The sequence below is a fragment of the Bos indicus genome, chromosome 26, assembly GCF_029378745.1.
Source record: "Bos indicus isolate NIAB-ARS_2022 breed Sahiwal x Tharparkar chromosome 26, NIAB-ARS_B.indTharparkar_mat_pri_1.0, whole genome shotgun sequence".
In the NCBI taxonomy this organism is placed as follows: domain Eukaryota; kingdom Metazoa; phylum Chordata; class Mammalia; order Artiodactyla; family Bovidae; genus Bos; species Bos indicus.
Window position 1 is genome coordinate 13,910,432 of NC_091785.1, and position 21,855 is coordinate 13,932,286.

General features: G+C 36.3%; 1 protein-coding gene across 1 annotated transcript in view; it reads left to right on the forward strand.

Annotated features, from left to right (window-relative positions):
* The window catches only part of MARCHF5 (membrane associated ring-CH-type finger 5), a 53,119-nt gene extending 32,276 nt beyond the window's left edge, over nucleotides 1-20,843 (forward strand). The window contains exons 3-6 of the mRNA XM_070780482.1: nucleotides 12,693-12,823; nucleotides 16,501-16,684; nucleotides 16,807-16,973; nucleotides 17,960-20,843. Of these exons, the coding sequence (XP_070636583.1) occupies nucleotides 12,693-12,823; nucleotides 16,501-16,684; nucleotides 16,807-16,973; nucleotides 17,960-18,076 (599 nt within the window). The 3' untranslated portion in view covers nucleotides 18,077-20,843. The remainder of the gene's footprint in view (nucleotides 1-12,692; nucleotides 12,824-16,500; nucleotides 16,685-16,806; nucleotides 16,974-17,959) is intronic.
* The last annotated feature ends 1,012 nt before the right edge of the window (nucleotides 20,844-21,855 follow it).

The window sequence follows — 21,855 nt, forward strand, 5'->3', positions numbered from 1 at the left end:
ATAAAAACTCCCAACAAATTGGGTATACAAGGGTGGAAAGTGAAAGTGAAGTCGCTCAGTCGTGTCCGACTCGTTGTGAGCCCCATGGACTGTAGCCTGCCAGGCTGCTCTGTCCATGGGATTTTCCAGGCAAGAATACTGGAGTGGATTGCCATTTCCTTCTCCAGGAGATCTTCCCGACCCAGGGATTGAACTCGGGTCTCCTGCATTGTAGGCAGACGCTTTACCATCTGAGCCACCAGGGAAGTAGAAGGGTGTACCTCAACATAATAAAAGCTGTATTTGACAAACCCACAGCTAATATCATACGCAACATACCCACTAATATCAGGATCAAGACAGGGGTGTCTGTGCTCACCACTCCTATTTAACATAATACTAGAAGTCCTACCCAGAACAGTTAGTCAAGAAAAAGAAATAAAGACATCTGAATTGAAAAGAAAGAAGTAAGCCCACTTGCTGCAGCTGCTGAAGCCCGTGCACCACAGGAGAAGCCACTGCAATGAGAAGCCTGTGCACTGCGACTAGAGAGTAGCCCCACTCGCCGCAGCTGCAGAAAAGCCCACACAGCAGTGAAGACCCAGCACAGCCAAAGATGATTTAAAATTTTTGTTTTAAGTCTCCATTTCAAAAAATAAAGAAGACACAAATGAGTGGAAAGCTATCTCTTGTTCGTGGATTGGAACAATTAATACTGTTAAAATGTCCATACTACCCAAAGCCATCTGTATTGTCAATGTAATCCCTTCAGGTTCAAGGGCATTTTTCACAGAAGTAGAGAAATTAATCCTAAAACTGTATGGAAATTCAAAAGATCATAAATAGCCAAAGCAGTCCTGAGAAAGAAGAACAGAGCAGGTGGCATCATATTTACTGATTTAAACTTTATTACAAAGCTATTGTAAAGCAGCATGGTAACTCAAAATGGATTAGAGATTCAATTTCTTTTTTTGTCTTCACTGGCTCTTCACTGCAGCATGTGGACTTACTTGCTCCATGGCATTGTAGGATCTTAGTTCCCCAACCAGGGATCAAACCCATGTCCCCTGCATTGGAAGATGGATTCTTAACCTCTGGACCACCAGGGAAGTTCCTAGAGATTTAAATTTAAGACCAGAAAGTGTGAAAGTTCAAGAATAAAACATCAGAAAGTTTCCTTGACATTGGTCTTGGCAATTTTTTTTTTTTGAATAATTGGATATCCACTATATCATTATAATTATTTGTTGGATAATTATTTTTTGGATTTTTTCTTCATAAGCAACAAACAAAAATAAAGCAAATTGGACTATATCAAACAGATTTCTCCACAGCAAAAAGAAACAGCAAAATAAAAAGATAAACCATGGAATGAGAAAATATTTGTAAACCATCCTAAAGCATCTATCTGATAGGGGATTACTATCCAAAATATATAAGAAATTCATAGAACTCAATGTATGTATGTGTGCATGGTTAGTCACGTCTGACTCTTTGCAACCCTTTGGACTGTAGTCCACCAGGTTCCTCTGTCCATGAGGTTTTTCAGGCAAGAATACTGGATTGGATTGCTACTTCCCCTTCCAGGGGACATTCCCAACCCAGGGATTGAACCCGCATCTCATACATTACAGGCAGATTATTTAACCTTTGAGCCATCAGGGAAGCCCCCATACAACTCAACATCCAAAAACAAAACCCACATACAATCTGATTTAAAAATGGATGAAGATCTTGAAAATTTTCCGTATAAGACACACAAATGGTCAACTGATGTATGAAAAGATACTCAGCATTACTAATCATCAGGGAAATGAAATGTGAGTGTTGCTTCATGCCTGTGAGAATGACTTAACAAAAAGACAACAAATGTTAACAAGGTTGTGGAGAAAAGGACAGTGTGTGCACTGTTTGCGGGAATATAAATTGGTACAGCCACTATGGAAAACTATGGAGATTACTAAAAAATATATATTCTTTTAACTATCATGTGATCCAGCAATCCCACTTCTGAGTATGTATCTGAAGGAATTAAATCACTGTGTGGAAGAGATAACCTACACCCCCACATTCACTGCAGCATTCTTCACAATAGCCAAGATATGGAAGCAGCCTAAAAGTCCATCAACAGATGGTGAAGAAAACGTGTGTGTGTGTATGCAGTAGAATATGCAGCCATTTAAGAAAAAAAAGGAAATGCTGCTTTTGCAACAACATGGCTGGATCTTAAGGTCATTGTGTTAAGCAAAATAAGTCAGAGAAAGAAAATACTATATGTTCTCACTCAGATGTGGACTCTAAAATACCCAAATTCAGATAGAATTGTTGGGACTGGTGGTTGGGAAATAATGGGAGATATGGTCAAGGGGTACAAATTTCCATTTAAAAGCTGAATCATGGCAACCCACTCCAGTGTTCTTGTCTGGAGAATCCCAGGGACGGGGGAGCCTGGTGGGCTGCCGTCTCTGGGGTCACACAGAGTCGGACATGACTGAAGCGATTTAGCAGCAGCAGCAGCAGCCCTTCCTTACAAGAAATGCTGAAGAGAAGTCTTCATGCTGAAAGGATGATAATTAGTAACATGAAAACATATGACCATATATTTTCAACAGATTGCTAAAGTAAATATGTAGTCAAATTCAGAATACTCTAATATTGTAACATGGTAGAGTGTTAAATACTTAACTCTATGCTATGCTATGCTAAGTTGCTTCAGTCGTGTCTGACTCTGTGCGACCCCATAGACGGCAGCCCACCAGGCTCCCCCGTCCCTGGTATAAAGTGTAAAAGACAATTCCTAAGTAAATACACAATATTTAAAAAGATAAACTGTAACATCAAAAACATAAAAGGGGAGTAAAGGATAGAGTTTTGTATGCAATCAAAGTTAAGCTGTTACCAGCATAAGATAGACTGTAACATTTATATTTTATGTAAGCCTCATGGTAACCATGTAGTAGAAACCTAAACTGGATTCACAAAAGATAAGAAGACGACAATCAAAGCATACCAATACAGAAAACCATTCATTTACAAAGGAAGGCAGCAAGAGCAGAAGAAAGGAACATAGCAACTACAGAACAACCAGGAAACAACTGATAAGATGGCATATATAAGTTCTTAACCTATTAATGACCTCTTTTTCACACGGTCAGCCTTTCAGATCTAAATATTATTATTATTATACTTATTTTGTGCTGTGCTGTGCTGTATGTGGGATCTTAGTTCCCTGACCAGGGATCAAACCCCTGCTGGACTGCCAGGGAAGTCCCTCAGATACAAATATTAGACCAGCTATAAACATCTATTGAACTTCAGCCATGTGCTTAGAACTGAGAAGAGACCTGGACATAGGGCTTAGAGCAAGCACTGGAGTAGCTAATAACTTTAATTTGTGGTTGAAATTTTTAAGGAGAATACTTTCTCGGAATATGCTAGTGACCTAACAAAAGTAAATGCCAATAGAACTAACCAATGGTTTATTTTTCTAAGATGAGTATTTAAAAACTAAGAGGCAGTAGAGAAACCTAAATGAATACATAACTCACCTGATTTATTTTTAACATATTTAGTTGCTAAAATTAAAATGTCATCTGGACTATTTTACCCAAGAACTTAGCCCAGAAAAAAAAATAAAATAAAAGCTGAATCAGTTCTAAGGATCAATGTATGGTATGGTGACATAATTTATTATATATGTTATATATTTATTATATATGTCATATATTTATTATATATGACATTTATTATATAAATGAAGGTTAAGAGAGTAGATCATAAGTGTTACCACCACAAAAATGTTAATTATGCAAGAGGATTGAGGTTTTAACTAACCTTATTGTGGTAATCATTTCTCAACATATATTATCAAACTGTTGCATTCTAAACCTTCAACTTGTATATGTTATGTGTCAGTAATATCTCAGTAAAGCTGGAAAAAATGTGTAGTTGTCTTTTTTTTTTTTTGATAAGACTGATCAGTGGACACAGGTGTTATCACCTGATCCATCCAGTAGTGTTCCCTGTCAGCTTCCACCTACTGGTTTTAGCATTGACTGATAATTTTTTCATTCACTGCCTCTAGATCTATTATTTCATTAGATGGTACAGAAGAATGATATTGTAATTCTCGTTTTTTGTGTGTTTGTTAGCTGAGAATACTTATTAAAGATGAACTGAGAAAGGATTGCTAAGTCAGAGTGTGAAGCGCACATAGACTTTGCTGGATATTACCCAATTCCCCTCAATAGGAACGGTACCATTTTACATGGACCAGCAATGGGTGAGTCTACCTGTTCACCTAGAGCTCTGCCAATAGATTGGCTAATGTTTTAGTTTGTCAGTATAATCTATTAGATAAGAAAAGTTTTATTTCACAGTTTTAACTTAACATTTCTTTATGAATGAGGTGGCTAAACCATTGGAAAGCAAAAAAGAATGCTGTTTGAAACAGGGTACTAAATATACATTAAATATATTTTCCCCAAATTTAAAGAAGTTTTTCATGGCTTCAATTTAATGAGAATTTTACATTTTTAATGTTTTTCTAAGCTATCAGTTACTCTCTAAGAATAGTCTGTACTGTTTCCTCTAACCACACAGCCCTCTATTAATAAATCCAAGCCATTTACACCTGACTGCTCTCATAAAATATATTGTTGTCTTATTGCATTACTTGAAAACCAGTTTAGACTTAAGAATTCAAGTACTTTCTTCATATAAATATAATTAAGAGTTTCTGGTAATATTTACACTTGGCTATTAGAGAAGTGTTTATTTTTACTTTGCTTTATATCTAAACTCGTATGGATGATCAAAATGACAGAATTTAAAAACCAAAATCCTACTCCATAATGATTCAGTCTTTGAGTACCTTCTAGTTTTAAAGTTTTTTAGTTAGCTGTCTCATTACATCTTCTTTGGCCCTCATTCATACACCCTCTTATGAAGCAGATGACTAGTATACCTTCAAAGTAAGGATTTCTTGTATTTATTGCTGGACCACTTCTAGTCTTGTTCCCTAAGATTTAAATATAAATTTGTTTTAATAAGTATCTTCCAACAGGATAAACCTTTTTGGATGTACCCTCTGTATAAATACAGGTAGCTAAGTATAGGTCCAAAACACAATTACAGAATCTTAACATTTTTTTGACATAATTACTAATTATAGTCTAGTGTCTTCTCTTTCTCCATTCCCAGATTTCTTGGCTCCATGAATTAATTTCCCTCTTCCTCCTTGTCCTAGACCTTTAGGCAAAAAAGATCTGTCCTTTATTTCTTACCTAAGATTTTCCTGAAACAGTCTATTTTTATACCAGAGCCTTATTCCATAAATTTTTCCTCAAACATCTGTCTTGGATTATACCTCTATTCCAGAGTTCTGTTATACTTAGTATGCCATTTTTGAAAGAACTAATACCTGACATTATTACAGTGTAACATTATGTCCTGTATTGAGTTTTATATGCATTAATTTTTCAGAAAAACTCTGAAGTAGATATTATTTTCATTATCATTACATATGTAGAAATTAAGGTCCAGAGATAGCATTTTGTCATACTTCACACAGTAGACCCTACTGAATCCACACCCAACTTGTTATTTTGCCTCCTAAGGAGCCTACTGTGAGTTTCTCATATAAAGGGGAAAAGAAAATGAAACAGTAATGTCAGGTTGACCTTCCTTGGGGTATGATTACCTGAATTTTATGATAACCTTTTGTTATTCTCTAGAAAGTAGTTTTTCTTATTAATAAAACTATATTCCCATCATGGATAATTTTTAAAATATATGTATGTTTAAAGAAGAAAAAAGAATATGTAATAGTTCCTTGGCACATATGCAGTGTGTGCATAATTAATATTACCATCTGTTTTTATGTATTAATGATAATTGGTAGTGGTCTTTCTTTTATCATGACTTAACTTTTTCAACTTTTAAGTTTGAAATTCAAAGAATAATCCTTCAGGCATGGTTTCTCCTGAAAGCAGACCAAACATTTTTTCTCTAATTAGGTTTAATATTTATCATTTTTAACTCATCTCTCTTTTATGTTAAGCTGCTTTAATATAGAGATAAAGACTGATGCTTTCTCTCTTTTTTTATACTTACTTTGGATACAAAATCTTGTGGATTCTATTCTGGCTTATTCTGACTTTAAATATTCTTAGTTTTCCTAAAAGATTGTATTCATTTTAGCATGTCTCTCACCAGAGGCTTCCTACCTGTTGTGTCATGTTTTCAAAGATCTGGCCAACTTTCTATCAGTTAACTCTTGATAGCATACTAGCTTTTTAAAAAATATATAAACCCTTTGAATACAATCTTTTATCTCTAGTTAGAAGGTCTTTTAGCATAGACTTTTCATATCAAAGACTTCAAGGTCAAGATTCACTTCTGTTGATTACTAAATACATACATACGTACAAAACTCTTTGTATCCTTACCCTCTCTATAATCTTAAAATTTTGTTGACATGTATCTGTATAGTTTGTATGATACTGTCTTAAATTTTTCAGTTTTCTATTAAGTTTTCTAGTTGTTTAATGTGTATTTATTGTTTGTCCCTAACTAGATTGTAGCTCCTTGGAGGCAGAGGCTAGTGTATTAAATTTTGTTTACGTTTTAATGCATAGTAAAATTCTATGTGTACAATAGGTGCTTAATAAGTACTTAGTAGTTGACTTTATAGCCCTCATATATTCTATGGGCTATTCTATTCTAATGAGGAAAAATTGAAGCTTTCCCTTGGCACAAACTACGTACTTTGAACTACTTTGATGGTCTTTAGTTACTTTTCTTGGTCATACACTATATATATTCACACACACCTATACACACACACACACTGAGACATGGTACTCATCTCCTTTGACTCTGAATCTTTTATTCAGTGTTGCTTATTTTGAGGGATTTGGGGTCAATTATTATTAGTTTGGTTCAATAAATAATTGTCCAAAACATAACCCTTCTGTTTACAATCTAATGACTAACTTCTTATTATTAGGCAAAGTAACTTACAGCCTGAGTTTGCAGGATGTTTGTTTTTACATTAAAAAAATAGTAACAGCTCACCCTACAAGCAGAGCAATTAAAGATGAAACTTACATAAGCTTGTCTGAGGCTCTTAGACCTAGCCTCTGGTCTGTTAGTGTTGGAAACAGATGAACACTAGAGAAAGAGTTATAGCTCTTTACTATTCCATCAAAATTCCCACGTATTTTAACTCTTAGTTGAATTGGTGGTTGTGATATTAAGTTGTTTCTTAACAATGGATAGAGTCAAATACTTGCCACAGAGTGCTGCAGCTAGCCTCCTGTGCCATTGCATTCTAATGCCCTGTAGAACAGGCCAAAGTGCCCTGATGTACTGCCAAGTACCATGTGCTGAAGATAGCTGGAGCTTAGGGAGTCCCTGAGAGTGCTACCAGTCATCATTAAAGAGCATTTTTTAAGCACCTACCTGTACATGGTTCTATCCTAGGCACTGTACAAAACGAGTTAAACAGACATGGCCCCTGCCCCCTGGGAGTTTTCAGTCTAAGATGATGCTGACATGGACAGACATAAAGGATACTGAGACAACTGAACAAACATTGAACAAGAACATAAAGTACTAACACTATGCACAAGCAAAGGGGTAAGTGCACTTGTGGGGTAGTGTGTAAAGGCAGCTTCATGAAACATGACCAGGGCGGGGTAGAGCAGTCAGTCCACTTCTATCAGGTGAGCTTAGTTTTCATTGGGAAGTTGGATTTTCACACAGATTTAATCAAAGCAGGGGCAGTAATTCCGGAAATAGTGTGCAAGGAAAGAAGTTTAGAACTATATTGTTAAGACTCCTGGTGGCCTCCAAAATCTGCAATTCTGGATACTTCTGAACCTGAGAGTGGGGTTGATAATTTGGCTTAGCATTGGCATTTGAGTTGGATCTGGATCAAAGCTAATTCTCTGCAATCTCGCTTATAAATTTGGCTACTTAATAGAAACCTTGGAGTTCATGGAAGCTGTTCCCTTCTCAGGAGCTTATAAAAGGTTACCTTGTGAAGCATTAAATTATGTTTTGTGTTAGGAATTTTAGCACTCTGGCAGCTTTTAGAAATCATTTTTCAAGAATTGGTCAGAGATGTTTTTGAGGATACCTTTCTTCCCCAAGAAAGGGCCTGGGAATTCTGGGTATGACTGTAAACAGTGCCGGGAGATTTTGAACACTATTACCTGTCCTTCAGTCATTAATTCATAAATTTAATAACCATGCATACATAGATTTGAATTTAAATCACAACACAACAATTACAAAGATCTACTTTTGCAGTGTCTGCCAGATAAAACTGATTATTTCTTTTCAGTAGACATGGACTTAAGAGTTTCCCCAATAGTTCTGAGCTCACTGTTGGATTGCACTCAAATCTGAAATGTGAAAATCTGAACTTACCCAAAACATTAGGTATAGTTATTTTCTTTACAAAAGCTTTACAGCTTTATTGTACAAAAGAATTCACAATAGATTTTCTTTTAATTCCATGTTTCCCTAGCGACCTTTTATTCAACAATTAAATTGTTGAATTTTCAAAACTTGTATTTATATATAGCTTCTCCAATTGCCATTCCTTGGGTAAATACAGTACTGTTGGAAACATAAGTGATGAAGCCAACTGAGGTATTAAAAATTCATTAATGCCTTCTTAAAATACTAAAACTTTTTTATGCCCTTACATATTTAACTTGTGATTTACATTTAGTCATACTTCTTCCTCTCCATTAGAATTGAGGTTTTCAAGGACAAGAGTCCTGGCTTTCCTCATTTCCTGCAACTGTTTGCACTGTAATCTTAACAATGAGAACATCTATTGACTGTTACAGTTTTCCTTTTATGACCTGAAGTCATGGCACAGTAACACATGATAAGCTTCCTAATAGGAAAAGTAGTATTGAGGGACTGCATCCGGAGGATTTTGGTGATTATTCTTATTCATCAAATAAGATATTCCTAGATAATCTTTAGCTGTCAGAAATAAATGCCTGGCAGTTTAGATTTCTGTGGTAATGTTTATCACTAGGCGTTTATTCTCCTTTAAAATACTAAACTAATCCTGGACTAGTCTGCCTGAAAGAGACTTGAGAGATTTAGGCAAAAAAAAAACTTAAGACAAAAGCCTAGACAGAATTTTGTCAGAAAAACTGGAAATAGGAATTATAAAATGCAGCTAGTGTCTTCATTTAATTCAGCGTATCTGTTGCATATGACACAAGGGATGAGTAAAAAATTTCCAGAAGGAAGTATGAGGATTTGTTTGTTTAGTTTGTACAGAAAGAATTCATATCTAATGATTCAGAAGAAAATTGAAAACCGAGCTTATTGTGTTGAAACCTTCTGAGATATTTAAAGGAAAGAATTCAGACATCTCTATACTGTCCATGTCCATAACAGATAAAATTGGTAGTGATGGATTACTTTTTAGGAACTGTGTTTTCATCTAAATGACCTATTACTTTGCTCCATCAGTAGATCTTTCCAAGCACCCTTTTTGAAAAGATAGGGCGTGGGAGAAGGTCAGTTGGAAGCAGATAAAATACCTTCTCTTCTAATACATTCTGATTGTGACTGTGTAGAAAATAAGTCTCATCACTTGGGCTTCATACAAAATAATGAAAAGGAAGACCTAGAGATTTTCATATCATAGTTTAAAATAAGTACCTCAGTAGAAAGTTAAGCAAATTTTTGAGAATCATAGGAATTTGGGATTCATCAATAAGCAAAATAAAAAGGTTGCCTTCACTTTGGATCTTGTATTCTAGTTCAGGAGCCAGAACACTTTTTCTGTTAAAAAAAAACAAAAAACAGTAAATACATCTGACCCTTAAACAGTGTACGGGGAAGGGTTGCCAACCCTCTGTGTGGTCAAAAGTCCACATATAAACTTACAGTCATCTATCCACAGCTCCTCCATATCCCTCCGAATCCAGAGTCAACCAATAGAGGGTTATATAGAACTGTAGTATTTGCTGTTGAAAAAAATCTTAGTGGATCCATGCAGTTCAAACTCGTGTTGTTCAAGAGTCAACTAACTGTATTGTAGGCTTTGCATGTCACCATGTTGCAATAAAACATTATTTACAAAAACAGCAAGGTGGATTCAGCCCATGGGTCATAGTTTCTCAGCCCCTATTTTAGTAGGTGGAAACAATTAATAAGGAAATTAGAGTATGTTAAGTGATAGATGCTTTGGGAAAAAGAAAAGTAGAGCTGTGTAATCAAATACGGAGTATGATGAAGTAGAAGTTCACAGGATGGGCCTCACTGAGGCCAAGAAAAAGAGGAACCAGGAAAGGAGACTGAAAAATTAGTGACTGGTGAAATAGAAAGAAAACAAAGAGACGGTGAAGTCCTGGAGATGATATGAAGAACCATGTATTGGGAAAAGGGGAACATCTGTCAGATGGTGGTGGTAGGCCAAATAAGAGGAAGGCTGAGATTAGACCACTGGATTTAGCTGTGTGTAACTTGTCAGTGACCTTGAGGAGCAATTTTGATGGAGTGAGTTCAAGAGAGGATTGAAGGAGAAAAAATGGAAACTGGAAAGTCTTTTGAGTAACTTTGCTGTAAACAGAGCAAATAAATGGAGCAGTGGGAGAAAGGATCGAGAAAAGAGGTGGTTTGTTTTTTTAAGCAAAAGAAATAATGACATGTTTGATGACAATAATCCAATAAAGGGTAGGGGAGAAATGCTGTTGGAGGGAAGGAGTGAATTGCTGGAGCCATGTCTTTGAGTTGGTGAGGGGATGGGATCTAGAGTGAAGGGACTGACTTCAGATAGGGTAGTTGTGATGTTGGTAGGTGGAAATGTGCTGTAAAGAGTCTGTAGTTGTTCCCTTGTGGTTTCAATTTTCTGATTAAAGAATTATCAGAGAATATGAAAGCTGAAGTTTTGAGGTTTCATGTATACCCATTGGCTTTAACTTTTGGTACTAGCATTTCAGGGATCTTTGAAGACTCACTAAAATTTTTTTTTTATTGCGCCTTCTGAGGGAATTACAAACTTAACCCAGCAAATTTGTGTGTTTTAAGGGTTAAACCCTACATTATGAGATTAATGATACGTGTAATGTGTCACACTGTGCCTGCTGTCATGTAGAATGTAGAGTCAGTATGCACTGCACTAGGCTTACTTTTTTTTCTCTTTGGTCCCCAAAGATAACTTGTCATGATTTTAGATGTTATGTAAGTTAGACTTTGACAATAGTAAGTTTATATGCTGAATTTAAATCATAGGTCCCTTTGACATCACTCCTAGTGTCCTTTCTTCTTCACAATATGGTCCCTCTGTATACAGTGATGAGTGATATTACTGGCTCCAAAAATCAAGAACTATAAATTAGAGCTCCGTAGATGGATACTTGTTCTTGTAGTGATTTTATCATCATATTGCTATGTGGATTTCTTCGTACACTGAAAAATATATTGGCTTTGTATACAGCGTCCTCTTATAGATTGCAAGCCCTCAGGGGTAGATACAGCTCTTAAACATTTCTGAGAAAAGGTCTTAAGTACATTGTACATAGAGAGCATTCAACAAATATGATTACTAAGTCAATATTTCTATGATACCTTAGTTAAACTTAGATATTCAGTTCTTTAGGCCTTGCTCTAAATCAGTTCTGAGGCTTTTCTGCTATTCTAGGAGATTCTGGAGCTAAATTATATCAGGCTTAATGGCAGTTATTATACTTCCTCCAAGTGTAGTTATTCCAGACAACTGCCAGAGGAGGTAGTAACCAAAGTTCACTTAGTAAACACATAATAGAAGTATAATTGGCACATCCAGCTGTTAGAATGCCACAAAAAGTGGCATGATCATTACAAGTTGTTTGTTAGAGAATAACGCTCAACTAAATTGTATATCAAAGTAAAATAGAGTTGTGTAACTACAGGAAAATAGCCTTGGTTACCTTCACACACTATCAAGGAAATAGTACGTGAAGTCAAAAAAGTGACACTCTTACCAAGTGCTATAGAATCTAACTGTGGCCAGGAACTGTTTATGGAGAACAGGTAGAAATGCTATGTCATTCTATAGTCTTCAGTGTCATTAAGAGAAACGAGAACTATTTTCCTTTATAAAAAACAGCTGTGTTTGAGGCTTTAATTTTAGGTTTACTAGGTTTCCTATTCGGAGAAGGCAATGGCACCCCACTCCAGTACTCTTGCCTGGAAAATCCCATGGATTGGAGGAGCCCGGTAGGCTGCAGTCCATGGGGTCACTAAGAGTCGGACACGACTGAGCGACTTCACTTTCACTTTTCCCTTTCATGCATTGGAGAAGGAAATGGCAACCCACTCCAGTGTTCTTGCCTGGAGAATCCCAGGGACGGGGGAGCCTGGTGGGCTGCCGTCTATGGGGTCGCACAGAGTCGGACACGACTGAAGCGACGCAGCAGCAGCAGGTTTACTATTAAAGATAAAAATTTTAAAAGGCTCTTTGCTAGGGTTTAGGAAGTGAAACTTAGCTATTCATGCAAATGACTGAGAAATTCTAAATCTGTTAAATCTAGGTTCCCATTATATTTATAACATTTATAACTTATAATAAAAGTTATTTCTAAAGCATCAGTGCATTCAACTTCATAAAAATATTTTGTATCTGTGGATACTGAACAGGTCTTTTTTAAAAATCTGTCTTTTGTTGAAACTTTGTTTTCTTTATATTATAGGTCCAGTTGTTTACGTCTTGGATCTTGCAGATAGACTGATCTCAAAAGCCTGTCCATTTGCTGCAGCAGGAATAATGGTTGGCTCCATCTATTGGACAGCTGTGACTTACGGAGCGGTGACAGTGATGCAGGTTCACTTTTATTCTGTCAGATGATGTTACTTTTGATGTGAAGATCTATTAAATAGATTTTTGTTAGGAGTTTTAAAAATTATTATTTTGACCAAGTAATAATATTCTCATGGCTTAAAAATAAGAAAATATATAAAAAGCTCTCTAGGGGAAAGTTTTCTTACTCCTGTCCTTCACTTACCCAGGTTCCCCTCTCCCCAGGTAGCCACTGCCTAACCCAAACCTTCTTCCAGACTTTATTTGTGCATATGTAAGAAAAAAATATGTTCTCCCACACACACTATTCTTTGCCTCGCAAAAGAAAACATTAGAGCTGAATCCCTCTTTTTCCAAAAACAGTGAATTTTGCAGATCTTTTCACAAAGTATGGAGAAATCTGAATAGCATTGTTTGTATAGAATTTCAACAGTTCAACAACCAGTCTCTTGTTAATCAGTCATTTAGTTACTTCTGGTTTTTTGCTATTACAAAATAATGCTACAATCATTGTTGATAGAAATTAGAGACTTAAATATCAAGATTTATTTAGTCCCAAACCCTTGACTCTTCTCTCTCTATACCTTTTCCATAAAGATTTCTACCTATCTGACCCATGAGTTTTGTGTTCAGATTTATGTCTTTCATCTTAATATTTTCATAAAATCAGTCCTGTAACAGCAGCATGGCCTTTCTCCTTAAATGACTTCTTATGACTTCCCACTCAGTATTATTGAAATCAAACTTGTCTTTTCCTCAGTTTGAAGCCTAAATTTATTCCCTGTTATAATATCCTATGTCTTTGATCCCTACAGTTATTTTTCCATCTACTCAATAAATAGCCTACATTCTTAGGATTACCTTTATTTTTAACTCTTTCTGTTTGGACTTGCTGACCAAGTCCAAGCAGTTTCTATTTTGATATGTCTTAACATCTGTGGCTTCCTTTCCACTGTCTTTAATGCCTCCCACCCCACCCCCATCATACCTGGATGGCTAGCGGAGCCTCTTGTTTTCTTTAACTTCATTCTGTCAATCCAACCAATCTGCCTCTAGTGTAGAACCCCCACAGGATTGACTGTTCTTAATTATGTTACATTTAATTATCTTTAATGCTAAGAAGACCTTTTAGTTCATCACTGTTCCATCCTACTGTTTAAAAGTAGGGTTCTATAGGAGGTGCTTTAAAGGATCAAGCCGTAATTAAAACTCTTAGCTTTTAAGCTTTGATTAACTGTAGGCCTAGCTGACTATGGATACTAGCCTACAGTTTCTCTAAACCTACAATTCCATAGGCCTTGATTTTATATATGGATAAGAAATTCTTAGCAAAGGCATTCTATCATTCCTGAATCTAACCTCAAAATTTAAGTCTTGAAAATAATCTCTTTTTCCATCTTAGGGCATAAAACCAGAATGTACATGATTCTACACAAGGTTTGCTGGTTTCGTTTTGACCAAAGTTAAATCAGCCCCATTGCTTAATTCAGCTTTCATTTATTACCCTTGACTCTGACCTGTGATAGCAGGTAGTATGACACTGCAGATGTTATACTATCCTAGTTCCTTAACATTTGTTTGTACACTTGTTTGAGTTGATTGTCTGTCACCTCCAAAAGATGTCTCTTTAGTTCACTTTTTATTTCCCAGCACCGAGTTCTGTGTCTGGCACATAATCAGTATTCAGTTGAATGAATGCATGTGAGTATGCATGTAATGGTCAGCCTCAACTTAATGCACAAAGCATGCCTCTTGAGCACACATGGGAAAATGGACTTTTCTCACTATTTGCCCTATTTCCTTTTTTATTTCCTCATCCTTAGACACCTTTAGAAGATTTTTACTGATACCCATGAGTAATAAATTTTCCTTTACTATATATAGTCCATACCTGAATACACACTCTGCTTTATATTTTTAAAACCTAAATTCTAAAAAAAAAAACCTAACCCAACAAAGGAATTTTTTAGTTTTCTGAATTTATTTGCTAACACTCCAGAAGTATTTAAATCACATTTAGTTATAAAATGATCATAATGTTGAAAATAATAAAATGATATAAAAAATGGTGTCATGGAGCAAGCATTATAGGTAAGGACAGTCTGGGCTAATCCACTTTGCCCTCAATGTGTGGGATATGTGTTTATGAAATATTGTGAACCAGACTAATTCCCTTTAGGGCAGCTCTACCTGGAGACACAGAAGATTATTAGATACTGACACCATGGGTTTTGACCATGTGGAAGAGGCTGGTCCCTACTCTTCAGTGTTACATCTTGGTTAAATAAATCAGTCATGTACAAAAGTCTGGGCTGACGCTTTAATAATGCCCATTTTGGTCCGCTCCACGTGGTTTCATAAACTATTTCTGCCTGAATCAGATCTGTTGCTGAGAATTTCAGTTTGCCCTGATCATTGTCAGCTTCCTTATTTCACATCTTGAAGTCCACCTTAAAAACAAATCTGCTATAATAGCTGACATAAAGGACATCTCATTTAAAAAAAAAAGATCCCATTTACTTTTTTTCATGAGTTTGTTTTCCCAAGTAAATGTTGTCTGTAGGGCTTTTAGTCTTCCCTACCTTCTTTCTTCCCTCCTCTCCTTGCGTTTCCTTCCTTTTCCCTTATCCTTCTCAGAGATATAAACAGATAAAGATATAGATTGTCTGTATCAACAGTTCTTTCTTCACAGTTTAATCCTCAAGTGTATACAGAAAAACTATATAGAATCCTTCATAATACTGTCCTCATATCAACCTATGACATCCGAACGGCCTCAAACCCTGAAATTCTGAAATAGTCTCCCCTGTCATAACTGCCAAGAATAATCCCTCAGAGAAATATATTTAATTTGTGAGCAGTTGGGACTTTTGGCTAAAGGAAGGTCATTTGAGACCCGTGAAAGAGAATCCAGGGACGTATTCTAGTTAAAAGTAACACTCACCAACAGAATGGCCATGTTGAGAGACATGTAAAGTCAAGACTGGAGCAAGTAAAAAGAATTCTACCAGGACGGCAAGTGTGGAGATTCACAGATGAGAATTAATCATGTCCTTCTTGCCTTCTCAGATCTTAAAACAACTGAGAAATTACCCCAAGACCCAGATGAGAGGAAAAGGATTGTTTTAGCTTTACAACCTGATACAAAGGCACCCTTGGGTTCCTGGATTAGAAAAAGTGACTGGAACCTATAGCCAAAACTGGACCTCCTATTGCATCCCCTCAAATCTAGACCTTGGAATTGCATTTTTGAGTTTGGTATGTAGAGCCGGCATTTAGCCAGCCAGAGAAATTACACTCAATCCCAATGAGCAGGGAGAAAGCCAAAGAGAAATGAGGTTTCAGGCCATCTCCTGAAGACTAGTCCCACCCCTTGGCTGGCTGTGCTTACCTCCTGGTAGGAAGAGCAGGAAAACAGACGCTCTTGGGAAGATACATGAGAACCTAAAATTATAACCCGAGCTAACCAAATTAAACAAGAGGAACATAAGCAAGAAGCAGAAATCCCCTTCCCTCCATTGAAATGTAATCAATGTGGGTTTTAAATCTTTTATTCCAATTTAATATGAAACAGCTTTGGTTTATTTTTTTTAACTTTTTGTTTCTAAATTTAGTAGTTTTCTCTAAAATGAATTGCACTCAAGAATGTAACCCTTCATTAGACAAGGCAATGATTGGAGCAAACGCTGTCTATTTCTCAGGTTGTAGGCCATAAAGAAGGTCTGGATGTTATGGAGAGAGCTGATCCTTTATTCCTTTTAATTGGACTTCCTACTATTCCTGTCATGCTGATACTAGGCAAGATGATTCGCTGGGAGGACTATGTGCTTAGACTCTGGCGCAAATACTCAAATAAACTACAAATTTTGAACAGTATATTCCCAGGTAAGGCCCTAAATTATGGTGGTACTGAACATACCAAATTAATCTTGTGGACGAATCCTACCATGCAAAGATATTTTAGCTTCTGATTTATTAGCACTAATACCCTCCATCTTTTTCTCTAGGGATTGGTTGTCCTGTTCCTCGAATTCCAGCTGAGGCTAATCCTTTAGCAGATCATGTCTCTGCCACCCGAATTTTGTGTGGAGCCCTTGTTTTTCCTACTATTGCGACAATAGTTGGTAAACTAATGTTCAGTAGTGTTAACTCTAATTTACAAAGGACAATCTTGGTAAGATGGTTTTAATACTACTTTTTTCAAGTGACTATACAAAGAAAATGCACTATATATTTGTTTAAAAAAAAAAAAAGAATGGGACTATATAAATATTTATACTATTTTGCTCTGTGCCTTAAGCCTCTATTTGATCCCCAATGTCATCCAACAGCAACAAAAAGAGGATCCACTATATTAGCTCTGGTCTTCTGGAACTATGCTGTGGGTGATTTCTCTCCTCAGTTAGGCACAAATCATCACTCCCAAAAGATACTGGTGAAGAGCTTCTGCTCTAGGGTCAGACTGCCCAGTTCAACTCCTATCAGAGACATTGCCTTGCTGAGAAACCTAAATAAAATTGCTTGACTTCTCTGTGCTTGTAAAATGGAAATAGTCGTGGTAGCTACCTCAGAATTATTATGAGGGTTAAATGAGATCATACATTTGAAATGTTAGCACAGAGTAATAAATAAGCCTTTATGTTGTTTGATGTCATTATTCTTATTCCCACTTCTCTCTGGAGGTAGCCTGCATATAATGCCTGAGCATTAGAGCTAAGTAGAAGGAAGATTACTCAGAGATGATAGAGGCATATCTGACCTGTTGGGCTTCCCGGTGGTTCAGATGGTAAAGAATCTGCCTTTAGAATCTCCACAGTGCAAGAGACCTGGGTTTGATCCCTGGGTCAGGAAGATCCCCTGGAGAAGAAAATGGCAACCCACTCCAGTATTCTTGTCTGGAGAATTCCATGGACAGAGGTCCACGGGGTCGCAAAGAGTCGAACATATCTGAGCAACTGACACTCACTTTTTTCACTGACATATTACCTGCAGTGTCTGTCTCCCTAGCTCACTGTCTGATTAAAAAAAAGAAAAAGAGTACTGTTTCATTTGCAGCTATCTGAATTAGCAACAATGACAATGTCGTTTGTGATATAAGTAAAATGATTTTTATTTTACATAAATTGCATTATAAAAAGCTAATTTTTCTTTTTATTTTAGGGTGGAATTGCTTTTGTTGCCATTAAAGGAGCATTCAAGGTTTACTTCAAACAGCAGCAATATTTACGTCAGGCACACCGCAAAATCCTAAATTACCCAGAGCAAGAAGAAGCATAAAACTGCGACTTCTTGTTGTTCTGCAGTCCTCCCATTCTTAGGAGTCTGTTGTGTTCTGATTCCATCATTGATGCACAGTAATGGAGACTTGTAATAAGCTGCTGCTCTCATATTTTTAAGAAATATAATAAAGCACTTAGGGCAGGGGAAACCCTCTCAGTAATCACGGAACCTAAGGATATGATTTGTTTTCCTTGTTTTGTATGTACTTCTTTCATGGCGGTCATCTGAACCATTATCTTAGCATGGTGAACCTGAGTTTTGTTCATATTTTCCTCAAGACAGAAATGTAAAGATCAAACTGTGCAAATATTTAAAAATACACATGCTGTTTTATTCAAATGCCTCTTTTGTACATGTTCATGTTCAGTGTTTTCTTAGAATTAGCAACTCAATGAAGGTACTGTGAGGATTTTTCTCACTGGCATAATTTGATTACAAGCTAAGCAGAAGTATATGTTAATATGAGGAAATGTAAATTAGTTATAAATAATTAACAAACCAAAAATGTATGTAAACATTCAAATGATTATCTGAACAAATGCAATTTTGTTGTGTTTTTCTTAACCCATGTGATGTCCTCCAAAATGTGTAGGGTAAAAATTCACAGGGCTTCCAGATCACTTTTTCACTATTAAATTTTATTTATATAATGTTGACATCTCATAGTTCATGATGTAATTTTGACTCATGCAGTCTTAATTACTGTGTGCGTGCGTGTGTATGTGTGTGTGAGAGAGAGAGACAGACAAACTGACACAGCGACACAGACATCAGGTCCTTCCATCACTGGAGAAAGTTTTTTAATTCATATTTCTAGAAAATAGAACTGACAGTTTATAGTAGTTTGAGCACAGAGAACGATTTGCAGAAAATCAATAGTTATTTTACTCTCCTCTCTCATCGATTCAGTTATTCAGGTATTTGTTGGTCACCTCCTGCTTGCCCAGGCATTATGCAAAGTGCTATGTGGGATACAGTGGTGAACACAACAGACTTGGTTCCTGCTTTTATGTAGTTTACAGTCTAATTTCAACAGACAGAAAACCAGCAGTGAGTAAACCAAGGTGAGGCCTTGAGCTCTTTGTTTTTATACCAGTGAGGAATAATTATGAAAACAAGAAGTCTTGAGCAAATATTAAGGTCATTGTTTTTGTGAGATTATTATGAGGAAAAAAAAATACTAATGTTTTTAAATTTAAATTGCTTGTCATATTGAGGAGGCTAGCACCTTAATAATCACTGTATAACTAGTTTTATATTCATTTTTCAAAAGCAGTTATTTAAGCTGTTCGGTAGTAGCCCTTTTAATGTTCAGCAATCTGAATGGTCTTGGAGTTATTTTCAGGAATTAATATTAAATTTTTTAAAGATAGTTCCAAAAACCCTATTTATTTTCTAATTCACAGTATCTAATGCATGACAATATGAATGTTCCCCCTTACCGATTAAGTGGCCACTTTTCTTTAGGATTGTAGCAAATATAGATTGAGCTTTGTTAGATTGCAATGATGTATGCTAATTTAGTAATTTAAGACTGGTACCTTTCTATAGTATGAATGTCTTAATTTTGAGTAATAACATGAAATTTATGTGAATGACTATTGAACATTCAAAGTTGTATTTACTTAGGAAGGGGATATTTGAATGACAGCCTTATTAAGAACCCTGCTACAGTTCTGAAGGGGAAATATAAAAATCTGTGATTAAATGTAAAAAATAGCAGATTATTAGCTATAATTATAAAATATATTGGCTTTTCTTTAATTTTTGATATGAAAAGACTGGATATTTCCTGCATAATTTTGTTATATAGAACAGCTTTTAGCAGACTTTACTAAAGTTATACAAGCACATAGTTCTCCATTTAATACTATATGCCCAAAATAGGGGAGTAACTGCTTGGGTCTGTTTGGCATCAGGGCTTGTGAGGCCAGAAGAGCAACTCTAATCCTTTGGGGGTAGGGAGAAGAAGTTTCTAGGGCTCTGGGGGGAATTGCAAGTGCCTGGGGACTGGAGGAGCCTCAGCCTCGGGATGGAAAATTTGGAAATCTTAGCTCAAGAAGTACCATGTACCAGCCTCTTCAGAAAGTGGCCCACACCACCCTGAAGCAACAAAATTGTAGGCTAACTAAAGTTGGGTGGACCTGGGTTGAAATCCTAATTCTGCTTTTAATAATTATAGGTATGACTTGGATCAAGCAACTTACCTCTCAGCCACGGTGTTCTTCATCTCTGAAATATGAGTAATACTTTATTTCAGGAGACTGTTTCTAGGATTAACTGAGAAATTAAAGGAACAGAGGCACTTTAACTAAGGTCAGAATAGCCCCTGCAGAGTAGCAGTGTCTCAGTTGCTGAACTCTAGGAAGAGGGAATGAGGTGGTAAGAGAAACACCAGGGGACAGACTAAAGGAATGCTCTAGACTTTGGGGATGGGTGGGTATATTTGTGTTTTCCAATTTATTTTCACATTGCTTTACTGTGTTATTTCTATAAATGTTAATGTTTTAAACCTCTTTTATAAAATTCAGTGACAACTAGTAGAATTCTCTTGTTTGCAGAAATTAACTTATCTCAAAAGTGCAGAAAATATTGTTCATCATTACATGATTATCAAATGACTGTGAAGAATATAAAATTAAACTGAGTGACTTAATTAGTCACTGCCTTGCTAACTGTGCTGTAATTTTTTTAAATGTCTTGTTTTTAACATAGACTATCTCAACACTGGCTGGATTAGGTTAAATAAAGAATTTTTATGTTCTCTAGGTGTACTTTGTCTGTTGAACAACTTCCAAAACATAATTTGTTTATTCCATACCTACTTAATTCTTTTTAAATCATAGTAATTGAGATACTAGTGATATTTGCTCTTAATACAAGTAATCTGTATTTTTTGAGAACTATAAAGAAATTTATCTTAATTTTATAAACAAGCCAGCCTAAATTCCAAGTATGCTCTAATTTTTAAAATGAAACCCCCCTCACCCACCCTCAGAGCCACTTGGACCATATATGATTAGATGAGATCTGTGGGTGGTGTTATGCCATGAAGACTAGAATCTTCTAGAATGAGTACATCAGATACTCCCCTCCATAGGAATTGTGTCTAAATCACTTCACTGCCACCGTCTGAGAGACAGACTAGCCAAGAAACTTCAGAGAGTCAGTCCTGGATGCATATTCTAGTTGATAATTAATGAATTGTAGGGTAAATTACCTTTCAGATTATCTCATCAATAAGGTGAAGATTATAAAACCTATCTCCCAGGTTATTGTGAGAATTAAGTGAGAACACTTTGATACACAGAGAAACTAAATCTATGCCAATTTGTTGTTCAGTCGCTCAGTAGTGTCCGACTCTGCGACCCCATGGACTGCAGCAGGCCAGGCTTCCCTGTCCTTCACTGTCTCCTGGAGTTTGCTCAGATTCATATTCATTGAGTCAGTGATGCCATCCAACTATCTCATCCTCTGCCATCTCCTCCTCCTGCCTTCAATCTTTCCCAGCATCAGGGTGTTTTCCAGTGAGTCCGCTTTTCCCATCAGGTGGCCAAAGTGTTGGATCTTCAACTTCTGCATCAGTCCTTCCAATGAATATTAGGACTGATTTCCTTTAGGATTGACTGGCTTGATCTCTTTGCCAATTGTGCCAATTTAGAGGGTTTTTTGCCTATAACCTTTCTTTGGTTCCCTGGGATCTCAAGGTTGCCTCTTCTCTGCTACCTGCCACCCACATACCCATTAGAAATGGTGGAGTGATGAAATGTCTTGTT